This window comes from Symphodus melops (assembly GCF_947650265.1).
Source record: "Symphodus melops genome assembly, chromosome: 11".
NCBI classification, from domain to species: Eukaryota; Metazoa; Chordata; class Actinopteri; order Labriformes; family Labridae; genus Symphodus; species Symphodus melops.
Window position 1 is genome coordinate 9,123,543 of NC_136701.1, and position 18,804 is coordinate 9,142,346.

The 18,804-nt window shown below is 41.3% G+C and overlaps 2 protein-coding genes across 3 annotated transcripts; both read left to right on the forward strand.

Moving 5' to 3' along the window:
- The first annotated feature begins 599 nt into the window (after positions 1 to 599).
- Positions 600 to 15,125, forward strand: ddx46 (DEAD (Asp-Glu-Ala-Asp) box polypeptide 46). The gene is made up of 23 exons (XM_079355633.1): positions 600 to 761; positions 1,004 to 1,168; positions 1,542 to 1,664; positions 1,862 to 1,949; positions 2,043 to 2,211; positions 3,388 to 3,626; positions 4,063 to 4,173; positions 4,386 to 4,551; positions 4,907 to 5,027; positions 5,868 to 6,043; positions 6,314 to 6,435; positions 7,260 to 7,338; positions 8,984 to 9,066; positions 10,335 to 10,499; positions 10,690 to 10,852; positions 11,139 to 11,332; positions 12,116 to 12,253; positions 12,693 to 12,842; positions 12,991 to 13,218; positions 13,720 to 13,938; positions 14,147 to 14,291; positions 14,381 to 14,454; positions 14,643 to 15,125. Exons 1-23 carry the CDS (start codon positions 745 to 747, stop codon positions 14,688 to 14,690), a joined length of 3,183 nt encoding a protein of 1,060 aa, XP_079211759.1. The 5' UTR covers positions 600 to 744; the 3' UTR covers positions 14,691 to 15,125.
- Positions 15,126 to 15,223: 98 nt separating this feature from the next.
- On the forward strand, positions 15,224 to 18,204 carry cUnh5orf24 (chromosome Un C5orf24 homolog). Of its 2 annotated transcripts, none has more exons than XM_079355636.1 (2): positions 15,224 to 15,709; positions 17,050 to 18,204. In XM_079355636.1, the coding sequence occupies exon 2, from the start codon at positions 17,056 to 17,058 to the stop codon at positions 17,677 to 17,679; it is 624 nt and encodes a 207-aa protein (XP_079211762.1). In that variant the 5' UTR covers positions 15,224 to 15,709; positions 17,050 to 17,055; the 3' UTR covers positions 17,680 to 18,204. The 2 variants fall into 2 exon arrangements, with proteins under 2 accessions (XP_079211762.1, XP_079211761.1); XM_079355635.1 differs by having other exon boundaries at positions 17,053 to 18,204.
- Positions 18,205 to 18,804: the final 600 nt, after the last annotated feature.

Consider the following 18,804-nt stretch of genomic DNA (forward strand, 5'->3'; position numbering starts at 1 on the left):
TGCATTCTCCCCCCCCCCCCCCCCCCCAGTGCAAACCTGCAGTGCATAAAAGAGCACTGAAGAAAAAAACTAGCAATACTGTACAACAAATAACTTAACTAAAGACATTTGGACAACAAATAACGAACTACAGACAACAAATAACTTAACTAAAGACATTTGGACAACAAATAACGAACAACAGACAATCGACAGACAAGGCACTTGTGAGTGTTTCGCTTTGAGGTAGAATGTGGATAAATTACTATGAGGTAGATAAATTACAGTATTAACAATATAAACAGAGTGCAGATTAAAATACGAAGTTAAAGTGAGGTAGTGTGCAGTAGTGCAAATAGCAAATTACTATGAGGTAGATAAATTACAGTATTAACAATATAGACAGAGTGCAGATTAAAAAATACAAAGTTAAAGTGAGGTAGTGTGCAATAGTGCAATAGCATAGTCAATACAGTTCAATAACTCATGGACTGCATATTATATTTGGACCAAAGCACAGCACATTTAGTTTTTATTAGGCATGTGACAAATTGGCTTCACGTGCCTTAGGAAATTCTATTCAGGAGTTGCCACTCTGACCTCCCACCGCGGGGCGGCGTTGTTTCACGTCTGAGTTTGTGAACTGAGCCGTCGCAGTTTTTTTTAGCTGCAGGTTCAGGACACAAACAACCACCACACTTACAAGAGCTGCGACTATCTGCAAACTTATTGAATTCTTTACTAGACTTTACCCCGTGGAAAGATATGGGGCGCGAGTCAAGGTATTTCAGAATGATAAAAACACATCTTTTGTTATCCTTGCTTAAATTGATTTTAATCAACTCGTGGATGCTAAGCCGGCTAATTTCTAGTAGCATGCTAGCTTTGGTATGAATGTTAAAGCACAGCGGTCTCGTGTTATACTTGTTTAATGTGAATCACAGTTTTATATTTGCAGGTTTCCTTTAACAAAAATGAAGCTAACTTTCCTCTGACCTGAATATTGTAATGTTTTGGTCTTCAGACACTACAGGAAACGCTCTGCATCTTGCGGACGATCCGGGAGCCGATCAAAGAGTCGATCCCCGGAAAAACGCTCCAAGAAGGACGACCGGGACCGAAACAGGAGGGAGCGATCCCGGAGCCGGGAACGCCGCAGGTCCCGATCCAGAGACAGGAAACGGGTCAGGTGAGCGTGAGACGATGTAAAGGGGTTGTAGCACTGATGACATGAAAGATCACTAGATACTGGAAAGCAGAAGAAGACAACTAAATGATGGAGCTTGTACCATGATATCAACAGAACCCTAAGGGGACCCAAGTGGGCTGACTTTGAATTCACAATGTTCAAATCTGTTTCACTTCTCATAACAAAACTCACAATCATTATTAAAGACATTTTCAATGTAATTTAGTGCTATGACTATATAGTTATGTAGGTGTTTGAAGTTGTTTGCTTATTTATAGTCCATTGTGAGTGATCACCTGACAATAAGAACTGAAAAAACTTCTGTAAAGAAGTCAGCGTTGCCTTCCTCTCATCTGATGCCTCTGCTGTCCAGGCGCTCCAGGAGCAGAGACAGGAGAAGGTCCAGGAGCAGAGAGAGGAGAAGATCAGGCAGCAGGAGTCGAGCCAGGAGGTCCCGATCTGCTAGCCCCAGCAAGGGCAGGAGACCAGATGAAAAGTGAGGCAAAGTAGAAAAAATATCATAACCATCAAAACCTCTGCAGTCGTGAATTATGACTTTGTAACGGCAGTTGATGTTTTTTGTGCAATTTCCAATGGAGTTGTTTTTACATTAACAAAAATGATGTGAACATTTTTCTCTTTTTTCCCCCTTTTTTTTTCAATTCTCTTTTCTGACTGTTAACTTCCCTAAAGGTCAAGGAGCAAAGAGAAAGACAGCGTTGATCCTATATCCGACAAGAAAAAGATAAAAGAGGAGAAAGAAGATGAGAAGGTTGAGGATGTAAGTTCTGTTAATTACAATCTTGGAACCTCTAAAACGTCATTACGTGTAAAGTGATGCCACATTTCTCATCTCTTCTTTGTGTCCATGCAGCAAGACTTTGACCAGAACAAGCTGGAGGAGGAGATGAGGAAGAGGAAGGAGCGTGTGGAGAAATGGAGGGAAGAGCAGAGGAAGAAGGCAATCGAGAACATTGGAGAGATTAAGAGAGAACTGGAGGAGATGAAGCAGGGCAAGAAGTGGAGTCTGGAGGATGATGACGGTGAGAAATCACTGTTTAGTTCATTTTAGGTTATCATGAATATCCTTAACAACAGCGGAAAACACAAGTTAATTCAGTCAATTCAGATGAAGTTGTAATTGATTCATCCACTTTTCTCAAACACACCCACCCACTCACTCACTGGGCCTTTTTCAAACCAACTCCTACACACTCCCCCTCCGTGACGGAGTGCACTCCGTCAGAAGTCACACTCGCAGCTGAATGAAGTCCCCTCCATCCAGGTGTAGGGTAGAAATACAGCCACAGGCTTTGGGACAAACTTCGCTCTCTCAGGTGGAAACAGGAAGTGTGTGTTACCATGGTTACTCAGAGGCATCCTGGGGGAACGGCTTATTATTAATGTACGTAATACATTCTGTAAAAGTCTTTATGTAGATTATTTTTCTCTAGTAAATTTATATTAGCGTAGACTTATAGCAAAACGATCAGATGGAGCCCACATTCTTTATTGTAATTTATAATTGAATTTTTAGTTAATTTATTATATCAAAGAACAGGTTGTCTTAAATGAAAGCACAGACAAGGAGACTATAAATGAACATCACAGCTGCAAGACGTTTATTTTTTTGTTGTAGCCGAAATTAAGTTTTACAAAGAAATCAAAAGTAGAACAATGATAGATAAATAACAGTGAGAAGTTGTCTGCAACATAATTTAATATTCTTTAGTTTTTGCAACAGTCCCTTTAAATATGAAACACAATCAAATAAACACATCAACAGAAGGAAGTAAAGAAGAGAAGGCTTTTATTTGAAACTTTAAAACAATAAACAGGTGAAGTTGTTCACGTCTGTATGATGATATTAAATGTCCATCTGAGTTGGAGCAGTGTTTTGGTTTGTTCAAACACTTACACACGGAACTTACTTTTGTATAGGTCACTCCTTCCGTGACTACCGGACGCAATAGGCGTTACACGTGATCATCAAGTCGGCATTGGTGCAGACTCGCTGGCGGAGGGTTTTATGTTCCACTACCACTCCCCGCTAAGTGGTTTGAGACGGACTTAATATGGCGGGCCCTCCGCGCAAACGGAGGGGTAGTGGGTAGGGCTAGGGTGTAGTGGACGGTTTGAAAAAGACCCACTCACTCACTCACTCACTCACACTCAACACTTGAATCCTGTGCAGTCTAACAGTTGACTCTTCATTTCAGATGACGATGAGGATGCTTCAGCTCCGATGGAAGCTGACGACGATGAAGATGGGGAGGGTAAGAGTGAGATTAAGGAAAAGGACATAAAGGAGGAGCTGTTAGACGAGGGAGAGAAGGAGGAGACTCCCATGGAGCAGATAGCCGAGGAGGACGACATCGACCCTCTGGACGCCTACATGGAGGAAGTGAAACAGGAGGTGAAGAAGTTCAACATGGGCGGTGTGAAAGGAAATGACAAGGTAAGTGTGAGGACAAAATACTACAGCATCGCTGTAGTCGATTTCATGGTGTCATGGTATGTCAGAGTTTGGCTTATGAAGCATTCTTCTGAAACCATGCTTCTCCACCTGCAGCCACAAGTTTGTGCTACTTGTTAAAGGAGCTTATATTGTATCAGTGTCTTTGATGTTTATTAGAAACCAATGGGAACTGATTAAACGTGACCTCCTCCTGCCATCAGGACAGAAAAAGAGCAAAGCAACATTTTTAAACGTTTTTTTAGTGCAGAGCTGTTAATGTGGTATCCACACTGTTAATTAGCGTTAGCTGTACACACAGTGTGTTGATTGTCCTCTGCTGTTTTTCATTGAGTCTGGGACCAGTTTAAAATCTCGTCTTTGTATTTGTTTGTTATTGTTTGGATAAATCTAAACTTACTTGTCTTATGTTCAACAGAAAGGAGCGATGATGGTGACCAAAGTGGTGACCGTTGTTAAAACCAAGAAAGGACCTCACACACACAAGAAGAAGGGTGAGCTGATGGAGAATGACCAGGATGCTATGGAAGTGAGTTATTTTACATTTGTATTTTGTTAAACCATCATCATTGTTGCTGGTTTGTTTCAATTTTTTTAAGAAGGTGATACATTTTTCTCTTCAGCTCTGATGGCTTTAATTAAAAAAATGTTTTGTCAGTTGTAAGTCGTGAACTGATCAAACAAAGTTTAAAGTTTCTCTTGAGGGAACACACTGCTAACTGTCCGATTTGTGTTTGATAGTACTCGTCAGAAGAGGAGGAGGTGGATCTGCAAACGGCACTGACAGGCTTTCAGACCAAACAGAGGAAGATCCTGGAGCCTGTCGACCATGGGAAGATCCAGTACGAGCCGTATCGTAAAAACTTCTACGTGGAGGTCCCTGAGCTCGCCAGGATGTCTCAGGAAGGTACGTAAAATAAGCAACATGAAAATGATGATCCAGTGTTTGTATTCAAATTCTCAAAATATTCAATAAATGTAATCTCTACATATAAAACTTTGCTCCTTAACAATACAAAATGCAGCCAGTCTTCATAAAGATATATTTATTCACTATGAATTGAATCAAGCTACATCATATATATATTTATATATATTTATGAGTAGACGCCAACAAAGATTAGAACTAATCGTGTAAAGTGTGCTTCTTTCCAGCAGTTCAATAAAACATGTTGATGACTTGTTATATTAAGCACAATGGTTCATGTAAATCTTTACTACCCATTTAACATTTCCCTGTTATCTTGTTTTCATTGTTTTAGATGTGAATGCGTACAGACTTGAACTGGAAGGCATTATTGTCAAAGGGAAGGGCTGTCCTAAACCCATCAAGACCTGGGTGCAGTGTGGTGTGTCTATGAAGATCCTCAGTGCTCTGAAGAGGTGAGGAAACATTCAGGGGGTTATTCAAACAAAGTTAGCAGAGACGTGAAGAAGAGATATTTGCCAGGTGTGTTAGGCCCCATTTACACAGAGACGCTGTGTTCAGAAACGCATCGAAGTACAGACAGTCTACACGGCAGGTCTTGCCTGAGTGAAAATGATATAGTTCTCACGCCCGGCCAGTAGTGGGCAGTGGAACTTTACAGCGCAACACGCACGACCCTCACCAGTACAACCACTTCCTACAAAACATCCTCTTTAGCGACTAGTTCTCCCAAGTCTTACCCAAATGCTGCGTATGGTCGCCCTGTGCTTGGGTAAAGGTTGAACAATTTGCAGCAAGTGTTCAATGCTCTTTCGGCGGCGACATACACGATGTATCATATCAAGGTTCTGTTTATACAACGCGAATAGCTGCTGAAGCACATAGCACAAGCAAATCCGCCGCCATTGTTGCTTATGTTTGTTCTCGACTACTGCGCATGTCCAAATGTATGGGGGGAGGTGTGGTGAGGTCATCGCAGCCAGAGAGTTCGCTCCGTTTCGTTCACATGGCTGCGATACGCCCCCCGTATCAGTTTCGCTCCACCCTGGAGGTCGAATTCAAAAGCTTGCGTTTTCACCCCCGTGAAACAACGCCGTGTGAACGAAAGGCCAATCCAATACTCAACTGTTTCGTTTTACTGTCACAGCATTACAGGGCCTTAGAAACCTTCCACTCCTGTAAGTTCTGCCCTCTGAAAACACCTACAGCACTGTGACATTATCAGGCCTGCAGGAACGATTGTTTTTATTCTATATAATGCTTGACTCTTTCTGAACATTAACATGTGCACCCAGGCAAGCCTATGAAAAGCCCACGCCCATCCAGGCCCAGGCCATCCCCGCCGTCATGTCAGGCAGAGACCTCATCGGCATCGCTAAGACCGGCAGCGGGAAGACCATCGCCTTCCTGCTGCCCATGTTCCGACACATCATGGACCAGAGGCCCCTGGAGGAGTCCGAGGGACCAATCTGTACGGACTTAAACCTGCTTCGGCTTCTAGTGACAACAAAAATGTTTCTCATTTCTATTCTACGAATAATTCAAAACCCACTTTTTTCTCCAATCAGGACAAAAATAAAACCTGTATAGTGGGGTCAAAACACTTACAGTAATATTCTTAAGCATTTCTTATTTCTTTATTCAGCTGCTCTTTAAAGAATAGCACAGAATATGTTTTAAGCAATACTTGAGAAGCCCAACAAAGTGAAACATTTTCGGTGTGTCTCTCACTCTCCTCCAGCTGTAATCATGACTCCCACCAGAGAGCTGGCTCTGCAGATCACCAAGGAGTGTAAGAAGTTCTCTAAATCACTGGGACTCAGGGTGGTCTGTGTTTATGGAGGCACAGGTATCAGCGAGCAGGTAAACACTTATTTTCCTTGTGTGTTTCATTTTACTCAGGGCTGCAATTGGCTCTATCACATGAACATGTATTTTATTAAACCCTGAGGGGGAAATTGTGTTTCGCACTCTGTTATTGTAGAGACATGCACAAACAGGACCTGTGGACATTAATGGAGAGATGTGGGGGTTATGTGCCTTGCTCAATGGCACCTCTGCAGTACTCGGGAACTGATCTGGCACCTCTTCCGTAATCCATAATAATAAACTTATATTTATATTTTTGGTCCGCTTCGGGACTTGAACCAGCAACCCTCCAGTTCCCACTGCAAGTCCCTACGGACTCACTACGGAGCTGCTGTTGCTCCTACGTCACACAGCTGGCTGTGATCTTTTCTGAAAGTAACGGATGTTCATCACATTTTTCTTTGTTTGGATATCTGAATCCCTTTTCACGTCCTCCAACCGCTCTTAGGTGCTGTGAACGCTACATTTCAGTATTCAACTGTTCACTCCGTAGAAGGAGCTAGGTATTGAACCACAGATTTTTGGATCTTTGATCGGTCAACTACCTGCCCTTACAGTGAGCCACAGTTTCCTCGGTTGAGTGATGATCAGAACTGTCACTTTCATTTAGTCTCTTAGACACATGTTCTGTAGTCAGCGTCTCATCTTCCCTTCAAGTAGCTCGCTGCTGCGTTAGCCTGAACTCGTACGACGGGTCTGACTCTGTTTGCCCTGCTCAGATTTGAACAAGAAAGTCCAGTAAAGAAATGCATCCTTTTGTTTCTTTCACAGTTGTTTTGTTCTTATTAATTCTGTCATTTGTTGTTGTTGGCTTGCAGATCGCTGAGCTGAAGAGAGGAGCCGAGATCATCGTGTGCACACCTGGAAGAATGATCGACATGTTGGGGGCCAACAGCGGTGAGTTCTCACACCCTGACCCTCTCATTCAAACGCCTTTTGTTGATTACCTTTGCATGGGATGAATGTAACATTATGATAAAGAACATAATGAACCAAGCCAGTACCACTTACTAAACTGTCAACATTATTTGACCACCTTTGGGATCAGTCAAATCTTCACGACAGTGATTCCTGAAGAACAGGAGAAGTGCAGGTAGGTGGACCTGGTGCTGTCTCTGAGGTTCCTCAAACCCTGAGCCAGAGAGGATCTAAATGTGATGAATGTATTGTAACGTGAGTCTGTCAGGATCTGTCGCTTGTTATAGTAAGTGAACAAGCTTGCATGCTCAACCAAAGGATCTTACAGTGTTTTTGATTTGACTGGAATAGTGACAACGTATTTTTGTTGGCCAACCCGGAAGTGGCTTCGCCATGGAATGAGAATTCACCTATGGGATTTTAGCATTGGATTTTGGATCATTGCAGAAAATAAGATCTGTGGCAAACACGTTTTTCATGCGTAGCGGTTTGGTTCAGCTGGATAATCTTTACAGATGAACATCACTTATATGAAGTTTGAAGTATTAATGCAGCCGAGAGAAGTAAAAGCTAACCGCGGTCAGTTTATTTTGACGTCACGACCATTATGCTTCATCGATCTAATCAGCAGTTTTGACAAGCTAGCAAAACTGTAACTTAATAATTTGTTTACTAACCTAACGAGCCCTGAAAAACATGACTAGAGGCTCTAAAACGGATTAGTGAGAGAGTTCCCAGCATGATCATGTCTCCACTTGTTAGCGACCGCAGTTTTAAATATGTGTAAAAACTGTAACTATGTTAGCTGAGACCCCCACCTGTGAATTTTAATTTCTTCTAACAAAACGTCAACTCCCCTAAGCTTGTGTTAGCCACAGACCTTATTTCAGGCATCTCATCTCAAACCCATTCAAAATCCCCATTGACTTTTAGAGATAGGAACCCATGGCGCTATAATGCTAACTCACATCCAGGTTTTAGGACTCACTCATGTGCCAGTCTAAAGACAAACTTTTGTGAATAGTGTAAACTGATTTAAAAAAAAAAAAGGCACATCTTCGCTAAAGGAAATGAAAGAAAATGTCTCTTTGGAAAAACAAACTCCCCAGTATTGTCATTTAGCTTCTTAGTATTTGCATTACAAAGTGAAGAGTATGTAAACAGCTGTGTATGAATATCAGGGTAATGTTTGAAGCCTTTTTTTCTGCAAAATCTTTAAAGAAAGGGTTCTTGTTGTTTCCACACATGCGCGGTAATCTGTAATATGTTTCCCTTGTAGGTGAAAAGGCGCTCGGTCAGATAATGCTTGATGGGCCTCCATCTCTTGTATGTTATCTTGAGGCTGTTTTCTGACTTTTTACAGGTCCCTCATGCCACTGAGATGGTACGCAAGAGCTGAGATCACCAAAAAAAACCCACACATTTTAAAGCATTAATTATAATGAAACCCTGACCAGCTGAAAGTAGTTCTCAGAATAATGTGCACAAGTCAGGAAGCCTTGTTTTATCAAGTAATGCCAACTAGTTGTAAAAAGAGTTCTTTGTGGTTAGAAGATTAATTTCATGATTTTTGAAGAAGGCAGGACGTGTTTGAGAGCTGACTTTTCTTGACTGTTGTGTTAAGGTCGAGTCACTAACCTGCGCAGAGCGACGTACGTGGTGTTGGACGAAGCAGACAGGATGTTTGACATGGGCTTCGAGCCACAGGTAGGTGTCACCCTGATTTTTGCTGAAGCAGAAACACTTTGGCTTATTTACTTTTTGATGCCTAATACAAATGTTTCTGATTGTTTTTTTTTGCAATCAGAGATGGTTGAAGTGCCTGAAAGCCATACTTGTGTGAGATAAAGATACCATACCAAAATCTGTCTCGAGTAGAAGTGAAAGTCTTTTATTCTAGTTGAAGCTAGAAATATATATTTTAAAAAAAATTGTGGTTAAATGCAAAAAGTCAATAGTTAATCAAAATAAATCACATTTTTAATCACGTTTGAAAATCCATTATGTCATACTTAAGAATAAAATCTGTGAGGTGTTTAGTTTTGAAAGCCTTTAAAGGTCTCATTTCCCTTTAAAAATCATTCAGTCGTTCTTTTCCATCACCATGACTACAGGGAGACACTGCTGAGGTTTATCTACTGTGTGACTGAAGGGACAAAAAAAAAACATACAATGAATTGCGATTTAAAAAAAAAAATGCATTCCTTTCTTCATTAATTGTGAGTTCTCAAAACAATGGTCAAAGTGCTGCTCCAGGGATGAAGAAGGGGAATTAAGGAAGCCCAGAAGAAGAGGGCTTTGAGTCGGTTAAGAGGAGAAAAAGTTCCTGAAGCTGCTGTCTCACTTTGATGTTTACGAGCTGACAGCCCTCATTCTAATGTTACTGAAATAAAAATCTTAAAATCTCTCGGATAGTTTTGTACTAAAGTTTATAAAATTGAAAGTTGTCAGAATCTCAAGCATAATGAACAATATTTTTAAATTTAAATAACCTTAAAAACTGAAGCACTTAAAGAAGAAAAATGTTGTAGTGGAAATCAAGTTTTCCATCACCAATGTTCAGCCTTCACACATTTTGCTTAAAGCGATCATAGCTTGTGACAAAACTCAGTTTGAGGCACCTCATTTCAGTGTGCAAAGCCACAGACCTTCAGGACAGACTCAGGTGTGAATTATAAATGAACATGTGCTCATACACAACAACACTAGCTCATTACCTCTGAGATGAGTAACAGCAGGGGATGTGCGTCCTCTGTGTTCATTTCTTTTTATACACACTTCAGTCATTGAACATAATCTGACGTGTCTACCTCACATTTGATGCACATCATTCATTATTTCGAGATTAGAGTTGGAGAAGAAGCTATAAGCATTTATTTACGCTGGACAAGTGATGCAGAAAAACACTATCAAATTTGAGACTGAGTAGAGCACTCCCTAACCTCCTGATTTTCCCTCGTGGTTCCTCCTCTCAGGTGATGCGTATTGTGGACAACGTGCGTCCAGATCGTCAGACGGTCATGTTTTCTGCCACCTTCCCCAGAGCCATGGAGGCACTGGCTCGTAGGATCTTGGCAAAACCTATAGAGGTCCAGGTGGGAGGCCGCAGTGTCGTCTGCTCGGATGTGGAACAGCACGTGGTAAATCATTCACATTTCAAATTCACCTCACTGTAAAGTAATCATTGAAAGGGTTTATTTGTAGCTTGACAGGCCTGGATGCGAATCACCCGTTCTAAAGAATCCCTTAGTTGTTCTGTCCAAATGAAACATGCATATCATATCTCACTATTTCTCCCCCTCCTCTTCCTTTGCATCTGTCTTTGCATAGTTGGTAATTGGAGAGGACAAAAAGTTCCTCAAGCTGCTGGAGATTCTCGGTCACTATCAGGAGAAGGGCTCGGTCATCATCTTCGTGGACAAACAGGAGCATGCAGACGCTCTGCTCAAAGACCTGATGAAAGCCTCATATCCTTGCATGTCACTGCACGGAGGTAAGGGGTCACATATAAGGAACCTAAAATCAGCTACACTCATGTTACTCAATGAAATATTTCAGCTGTATAGATTTCCATTTTTAGTCCATTGATGGCCAGTTTGCCCTGTATAAGCTCTGAGGTATAAATGTTTTCAGTGAAGCTCTTGCTGAAGATGCAAAGTATTAAAATCATTCTGTGTCTTGATCTCATTCCTGCTTCAGCCCCTAAACCTCTTAAAAAAGCTGTTAGCTTTGACTGCTATTTAACCTCGACGTGTTCTCCTTTCCTTCTGTCTTCTCAGGAATCGATCAGTACGACAGAGACAGCATCATCAATGACTTCAAGAATGGAGCTTGTCGCTTGATGGTGGCCACCTCAGTGGCAGCCAGAGGCCTGGATGTCAAGCAGCTGATCCTGGTTGTCAACTACAACTGTCCCAACCACTACGAGGACTACGTGCACAGGGCGGGACGCACAGGCCGGGCGGGCAACAAGGTCAACAACTTACAGCGGAAATGATGACGTCTTTAGTATCTTAGACTGACGAGCTTGTTGTCAAATGTTTTTTTATCTCAATGGATTTACAGAAGTTTATAACTTTTTATTTCACCAGGAAAACCTCACTGAGATTAAAAATCCCTTCTTCAAAAGTGTCTTGAACCAAACAGGCAAGCAGCACAGTGATCAAAGTTACTGACAGACAACAAGCAGCAATACAGCCAGCCATAATATAAGAGAACAAGTTACACACAAAATGTCAAATTAGAACAGCAAGTATTTATTTCCCACAATTATTATGTATTTGAACATCGACAGCGAGGTGTCTGCCTCCAAGCCTCTGAAAAATAAAGAGCAGCTCCTTTAGTTTCAGCTCTTTCTGTTTGTCGTTCCAAGTGAAGCAGAAACTTCAACACTTTTTCTCCAAATGGTTCTGACCTTTGGAACAGACGGTAAAAAAAGTTCCTGCGACCAAAGATTGTAAGTTCCCGCCCTCTTCTGTGTGGTGTCGGTCAGAAGGTACGAAAGAAGCAGTTCTAAAACAGATATGTTGATCAACACGCCTGTGTTTACAGCTGCTTATGGACAAAGACAACAACTAATGACGAGTGAGGGCTATAAAATTCATTCAATCTTTGTCTTCCAGCATGGACAGAAAAGTGACGGCAGTTTTAGACTCTAAAGAAAATGAGGATTTGATTCTGAAATTTAAAAAAAAAAAAAACCCTCTTATAAGTTGATTTACTTACATTCTGTCTGTCTTCCTGTTCTGTCTTCCAGGGCTACGCCTACACCTTCATCACAGAGGATCAGGTTCGTTACGCTGGTGATATCATCAAAGCGTTGGAGCTGTCTGGCTCACCGGTCCCGCCTGAACTGGAGCAGCTTTGGGCCTCCTTCAAAGACCAGCAGAAAGCGGTAAGATGAGGCATGTGTTCATCAGATTTCACTCATGATATTTTAGTGGATGTAATTACCTGCCATTTTGTGTTTCGCATTGCTGGAAAGGGAAACGGTTACCAGACTTAAAAGTTGCCTTCCAGTGTGTCGGCAGGCATAGATTCCTTTTATCTGTTTCACTCATCATTCATTCATTACTTCCAATTTGTCATCAATAATTGCTTAAAATAATTAAATCAGTATCTTGAAGTAATCTTAGATTAGCTTTGTCTCAATTAATAAGAAATTATGAAAAATAAACTTGTTAAAAGATAGATGGATACTTTATTGATCGAGAGGGAAATTCAGAAGGAACATCTTTGCACTGCTTTCACGATGATCCATGGCAAATTAATTTGCATAGATTTCCCTTGTTTTTCTCTTGCTCTTCCTTTTTCCCCCCATCTTCATCTGACAGGAAGGAAAGACCATTAAGAGCAGCAGTGGCTTCTCGGGAAAAGGCTTCAAGTTTGACGAGACAGAGCATGCCTTAGCCAATGAGAGGAAGAAGCTGCAGAAAGCTGCTCTCGGACTTCAGGACTCTGACGATGAGGATGGCGCTCTGGATGTGAGTAACGTCTGCATTGAATTGTTTATCAAACATGATGTACTTGTTGTTGTGTTGCCCTCTACTGGAGTCTACCGCTTCCTTATCACACACTAATCAATCCAGTGTCTTCGTTCAAACCCGTCTCATCTCTTCTCCTCTTACTCAGATTGAGGAGCAAATCGAGAGCATGTTTAACTCTAAGAAGAGAGTGAAGGATATGTCTGCACCCGGGGCAGCCCAAGGCGCTCCAGGAGTGGTCGCTGCCACATCAGCTGTCCCTGGAGGACTGCCGGGTCTCGGACCCACATCTGCTGGAAACATCCAGAAACTGGAGATGGCCAAGAGGCTGGCGCTGAAGATCAACGCTCAGAAGAACCTGGGTGCCGAGGCTCAGGTAGGCCGAACGCAGATGAAGTTATGTGTTCATGTTCTCTGCAGGATGATGATGTCTCGTTTATCTGTGTAGATTAGTTCACAGTTGCATCATGGAAGTGAAGCTTTACTCAGTGTGCACCTCAGCGTTTAAGCTCTTGATGAGGGCCTGGCTGGTATTTATTTCCATCCATGCAAATCATAATTACTCATTGACAAAAACATTGAATTAATACTTTAAAAGACATCCAAATCACATCATCAAATCACATCATCTCTCTCATTGGCCACTTGTCCTGGTTGTTGTTTTACTGTTTCTTTATTATAATTGGACTAAATTCTAAGTTAGGTGCTTCTGTGGAGACATACGAAATGAGTATCAAGAATCTTTAATACATTCATACGTCTCTCCTGTTGTGACTTTAATTAGCATCCTCTCTGACATGCATTGTAACTTTAGATTTCTCTGTGCTTCATATGTGCATCCTTTGATGGTTTTTTTTTTTTTTTTGTTCTCGTTCAGGATGTGATGCAGCAGGCCACCAACGCCATCCTGCGAGGTGGCACCATCATGACACCCTCTGTTTCAGCAAAGACCATTGCAGAGCAGCTGGCGGAGAAAATCAATGCCAAGCTGAACTACACGCCCGTGGAGAAGCTGGAGGAGGAGCGGCAGGGGGCCGAGCCGACCGAGACTGTCAAGAGATACGAAGAGGAGCTGGAGATCAATGACTTCCCACAGGTCAGGTTCTCCTTAAAACCTGGATAAAAACATAGCAGTCTTTCTTTTCAACATTTTATCTCCGTAACTAATTAAAAAATTATTTTAATGTTGTATGCTCAACAATTTGAGGGAAGCAGGTGGAAAAGAAGAAAATGTAGGCGACACGCTCCCTCTGACAGTGTTTAAAGGAAGACGTACAAAATGCTTTTCATTGTGATCTTTCCAGACGGCCAGGTGGAAGGTGACGTCTAAAGAAGCTCTGCAGAGGATCGGTGAATACTCTGAAGCTGCCATCACCATCAGAGGAACATATTTCCCTCCAGGCAAAGAGCCTAAAGAGGGCGAGCGCAAGATCTACCTGGCTATTGAAAGTATGTGTAGAAAACGTATATATATATTTTTTTACTACCCTTCGACCAATGTAATTTCATATCACATTTACTTGTGCTTGATGTTTTAGGTGCAAATGAACTGGCTGTGCAGAAAGCCAAAACAGAGATTACACGGCTGATCAAGGAAGAGCTCATCAGATTAGTAAGTATCTTCTGCAGCTTGAAACACCAAACAGTACTAGACATACAGCTCATATCAGGTAGAATTAGAAACCTGGTCCAGTCGTTTTGTCGTTGTAGATGTTTACAGCCAGAGACATGAGTTTGTAAAAAAAAAAAATCAACAAAAGATGTTTCTTATCGTGTTTTTCCCTCCGTTTTCCCTTCCAGCAAAATTCTTACCAACCAACAAGCAAAGGCCGGTACAAAGTGTTGTAGAGGAGGAACACAAGGCCCACTGGAAAAGTTTCATTGCTCAACAGTCTCCTGTCGTCTCTCAACTTGCATCGAATTGGTTTATGGATATTTTAGTCTATATTTTTATAATGTTCTCTTCAATTACACAAGTGAAGTTTCTCAGTTCTTCCTAAGTTTATTCTGTTCTTCACTTGACTTTCCTGTAATTTTATTCATATTTTAAGTTTCCAAATGTTTGATGTTCATTTGACCTCCAGTGACATTGAGCCACCACAATCATACGCTGATTTATCTGTCATATGTTTTTAAATATTGGACATTTTCTTTGATGTTTTTTTTTTTTTGGTTCAGATTTCCTCCTGTAAAAAGGAAGGAGCAACATACCAAAAGTGGACTTTATTATGAATTAAAATGTGTTTTTACTTTTCCTCACAATAAAACATGTTGCTAAAGAAACGGACTTGATTTGTTTAGTTGTTTGTAAACACAAATAATGTAGCTACTGTGTACCCATGACGACTATTTAAATTATTCAACAGTGTGCTTTTGTATATTATTCATTAGTGGTGTTTGATAAACATTAAAACCGAATTGCATTTCATCTCCAGTACGGTGACCTTAAAACATAAAGCAGTTTTACTTTAGCTTTTTTGATAGATTTTCTGGATTTTTTGAGTAAATAAAGATCTTTCTCATATCAGCTTTAGCAGTGAAGGAGAACCTCTTCTTCACATCCTCTGTTTGGTGCACTGCGCATGCTCAGACTGCCCTCCCGTCTTATTAATTTTTAATGGAAAATGGCTGCGTTTCTAATCCAAACCTCTGGAGCTGGGAGATAAAAAAAAACACGTTCAACAAGAACAAAAACGTCTCGGCAACATTTACATCGATTCAGCCGTGTGTGCTTAGCTAACGTCAGCTCGCCGATGACCCGTGCTGAGTAATTATTTTGGGGGAAAATGGATCGACTCGCGCTTTGAGGGATGAAAGATCATTTTTCTCCTTAACCCTTTCAAGTCCGAGATCTGCAAACAATCGAGGTACAGTAATGTTAGTGCTCATGTTGGCGGCCGGAGGTTGTTTTTATAGACTTACTATTCTTGCTAAAATGTACGCAGTGTGATTGGTAATCTGCGTAGTTTTCAGCCCTCATCAACAATTTAAACCCCTTTATACCCCTAAACCTGAACACAGCTGTTTGTGTTAAACATGATGAACGAAGTGACACTGGGCTGGATTTGTTGTCTTCACACAAACATGTCTACTACATGTGCAAAGGTTTTTGTGAATGAGTGTTACTACTGACGTGTATGTAATAGTAAAAAACAAACCTCCTTACATCCAGCCTCATTAGTTATGAGTTAGACATATACTGCCCCATGTCAGAGGTCTGGGTCAGCAGACCTGCAGGGTATTCAGGATTTTGCTCAAAGGCACTTCAGCACTACTTTAAATTAGTTTGTACAAGGACTTAAACCCAAGACCTGTAGGTTACCCCCAACCTCTATTACATGTGTTTATGTATTAATAAGTTCAGTTTATTTCAAGTATTTTCTGATTAAACTGGGTATTTTGAACTTTTTGACCATTCACTCTGTTTAATGTGACATCTATGAGGTATAGGACTAAACAAACAGATCCAGTCATAGGTGTGGATACCCAGGCACCAGAACTACACAAAAGCACAATAACAGTAAACAAACCAAAGCTAGCCTACAAGGTAACTGCAATTATTAATTATTCCTGACACAATGTGTTAATAATGTTCAGTTTAAGTATGTGCCAAGTAAATATGCTTGTTGTACCAGCTACAGCAGCAAGTTGTTTGTCTTGTGATTAATGATACAACATAAATTCAAGCTATGGATGTTTTCTTTTGAGGTTGTTTTATTTTTAGACAACATTGTAAGACAACAAGTGCATAGTTTGTCGTCCAATCATGTACCAAAAACTGTGGGTGTTCGTAAGACTTTTAACACATAGACTGAAACCTTTATGCCCAGTTTAAAATAAATATGATGCTGTATTAAAGATGACTTTGTACTTCATTGAGATTAAACATCAATGAGGATATTATAGTGCAATAAGGGTCGTAAAATAGTCAAATGAGAAGTAGTTATTTTGTCACAGGCTACTCTTATAAACCTTTATAACCTTGTCTACCAGAAGGCAAATTGTTCCTACCGTTAATGAGGCCAGGTTTCATTTTTATAGTGGTTAAGATATTCAAATGTTCTCCCTTTCATCGTTGTAAAGAGCATGAAGTTAACAATGTCATCACTGTTGTTATATGTGACCTAGCCTTGTACTGATCAGAAACATGTTAGTGCTTTTACATATTGGGGATAATAACACAGTTAAAACTTATTTGTGACCCCAGCAGAAGATGATGCGTCAGGTGACAAGCAGTGACTTCTGCATGAATAGCAGGCCATCATGCCTCGCAGAAGACAGCCACCATCCGGCCTCCCACTTTGAACTGTGCACCTCCCAGCCCAACAAGTTCTACCCTCCTCCCCCTCCGTCAGCGCTCCAGATGACGTTGGCTCCAATGGCCTTGTCCACCCAGGGCCACAAGTCCATGGTGTGTCAAAGACAGGAAGTGCTTGGGGTGGACGCCCGTTCGCCTGGAAAAGTACCTGGCATTAAGAGCACTGATCAAGCACCGGATGACGGAAAGAAGAAGAACAAGGCTGTCGGGAAAACGGGCAGACGCGGAAGGCCTTTGGGAACCACCAAGCTTGCCGGATACAGAACCAGCACAGGGCGACCCCTCGGCACAACGAGAGCTGCTGGGTTCAAGACCAGCCCGGGAAGGCCACTGGGTACAACCAGAGCAGCTGGGTATAAGGTCAGCCCCGGTCGGCCTCCAGGCAGCATCAAGGGCCTCTCTCGTCTCAACAAACTGGCTTATGGTAGCACCTGCAGCGGAGCAGCTTTTCCCTATCCAATACCACACAAAGAGATCCTCTGTGAACCCTCCTGCAAAGAGAAGACAGCTAACGAGTAGATGTTTCTACTCATCCTCCAAGAAGAGACGCATGTGTACAGGTTTCCTGCCAGATTCTGGGGGTGATTGTGTGATTTTTTTTTCCCCATGCGAGACAGAGAGGAGGAGATTTTCTATCATTCGTGTTTGTGTTATCTGTGTGCCGGCCACCTGATATAATACTGTTAGGTTTCAGTGCTGCAGCCAGAGATCGAAAGTGAGTTAAGGGTTCAATTTCACTTTTCGGTGTCTGTATACCAAGAAAAAAATAATGACAGTTGTTTAGTGAGCAAGGGGCTTTTATCTTTCTTATGGTAGTAATGTTTTTTCATGATAAATTTGATTTTAATTGTGCTTTATGTAGCATTTAAATGCAGTTGCAAGAACTTTAAAAAATAATTTGAAGCAAATTTTTTCTGCAAACGAAGGACGACATGAAAGGATAGTTAGCAACACTTGTGTGAAATCTGCATCAAACTAAGACCGACTTTACTTGAAATGAATATTAGCTAATCTTTCTGAACATTTGTGTTCTTTAAACAAACACTCACAAAGTGAGAACAAAGGAGTAAGAGGGACACGTTGCAAAACTGTCCATGCAACAGGAAGATTTGGTACATTATGTAGCACCTTTTTGTCACATTTGAAAAAAGGGGCATTTCAGTCTTGATTTCAACTTTTAATTTAAAGTATTATGAGGGAGTTGGGGATTGGGGATAGGGGTTGGGGTTGGGGTCTCGTGCCTTGCTCATCGGCACTTCAAATGCAGTTGTACAGATTATCCTCCAGGTTGACAGCAGCCCCTAAAACTGAAAACAAAATAATATTTTAATCCATCATTTTCCACTCTGATCTCAAATTTATCACTAAACTCTCTCACTTTGTGAATGTCAGCTTGAGAATGTTGACAAGTTATGTGCATGCAAATCATCAAAGCGACAGGGGCAACATACAGAAAGTTGTGACGAATAACACTGTTATTGTTTGTCTTTATTGTTACAAAAGGTGTAAAATGAAACAAACTGCATTAACACAGAAACTCCAATCAACTCCTGCTTCTTCAAACCTGCCAAAAGAAAACACCAGAGTGTATAACCTGGGGTGCTTGCTCTAAAACATTTGGATAAAGAGTGTGTATATTTGCAT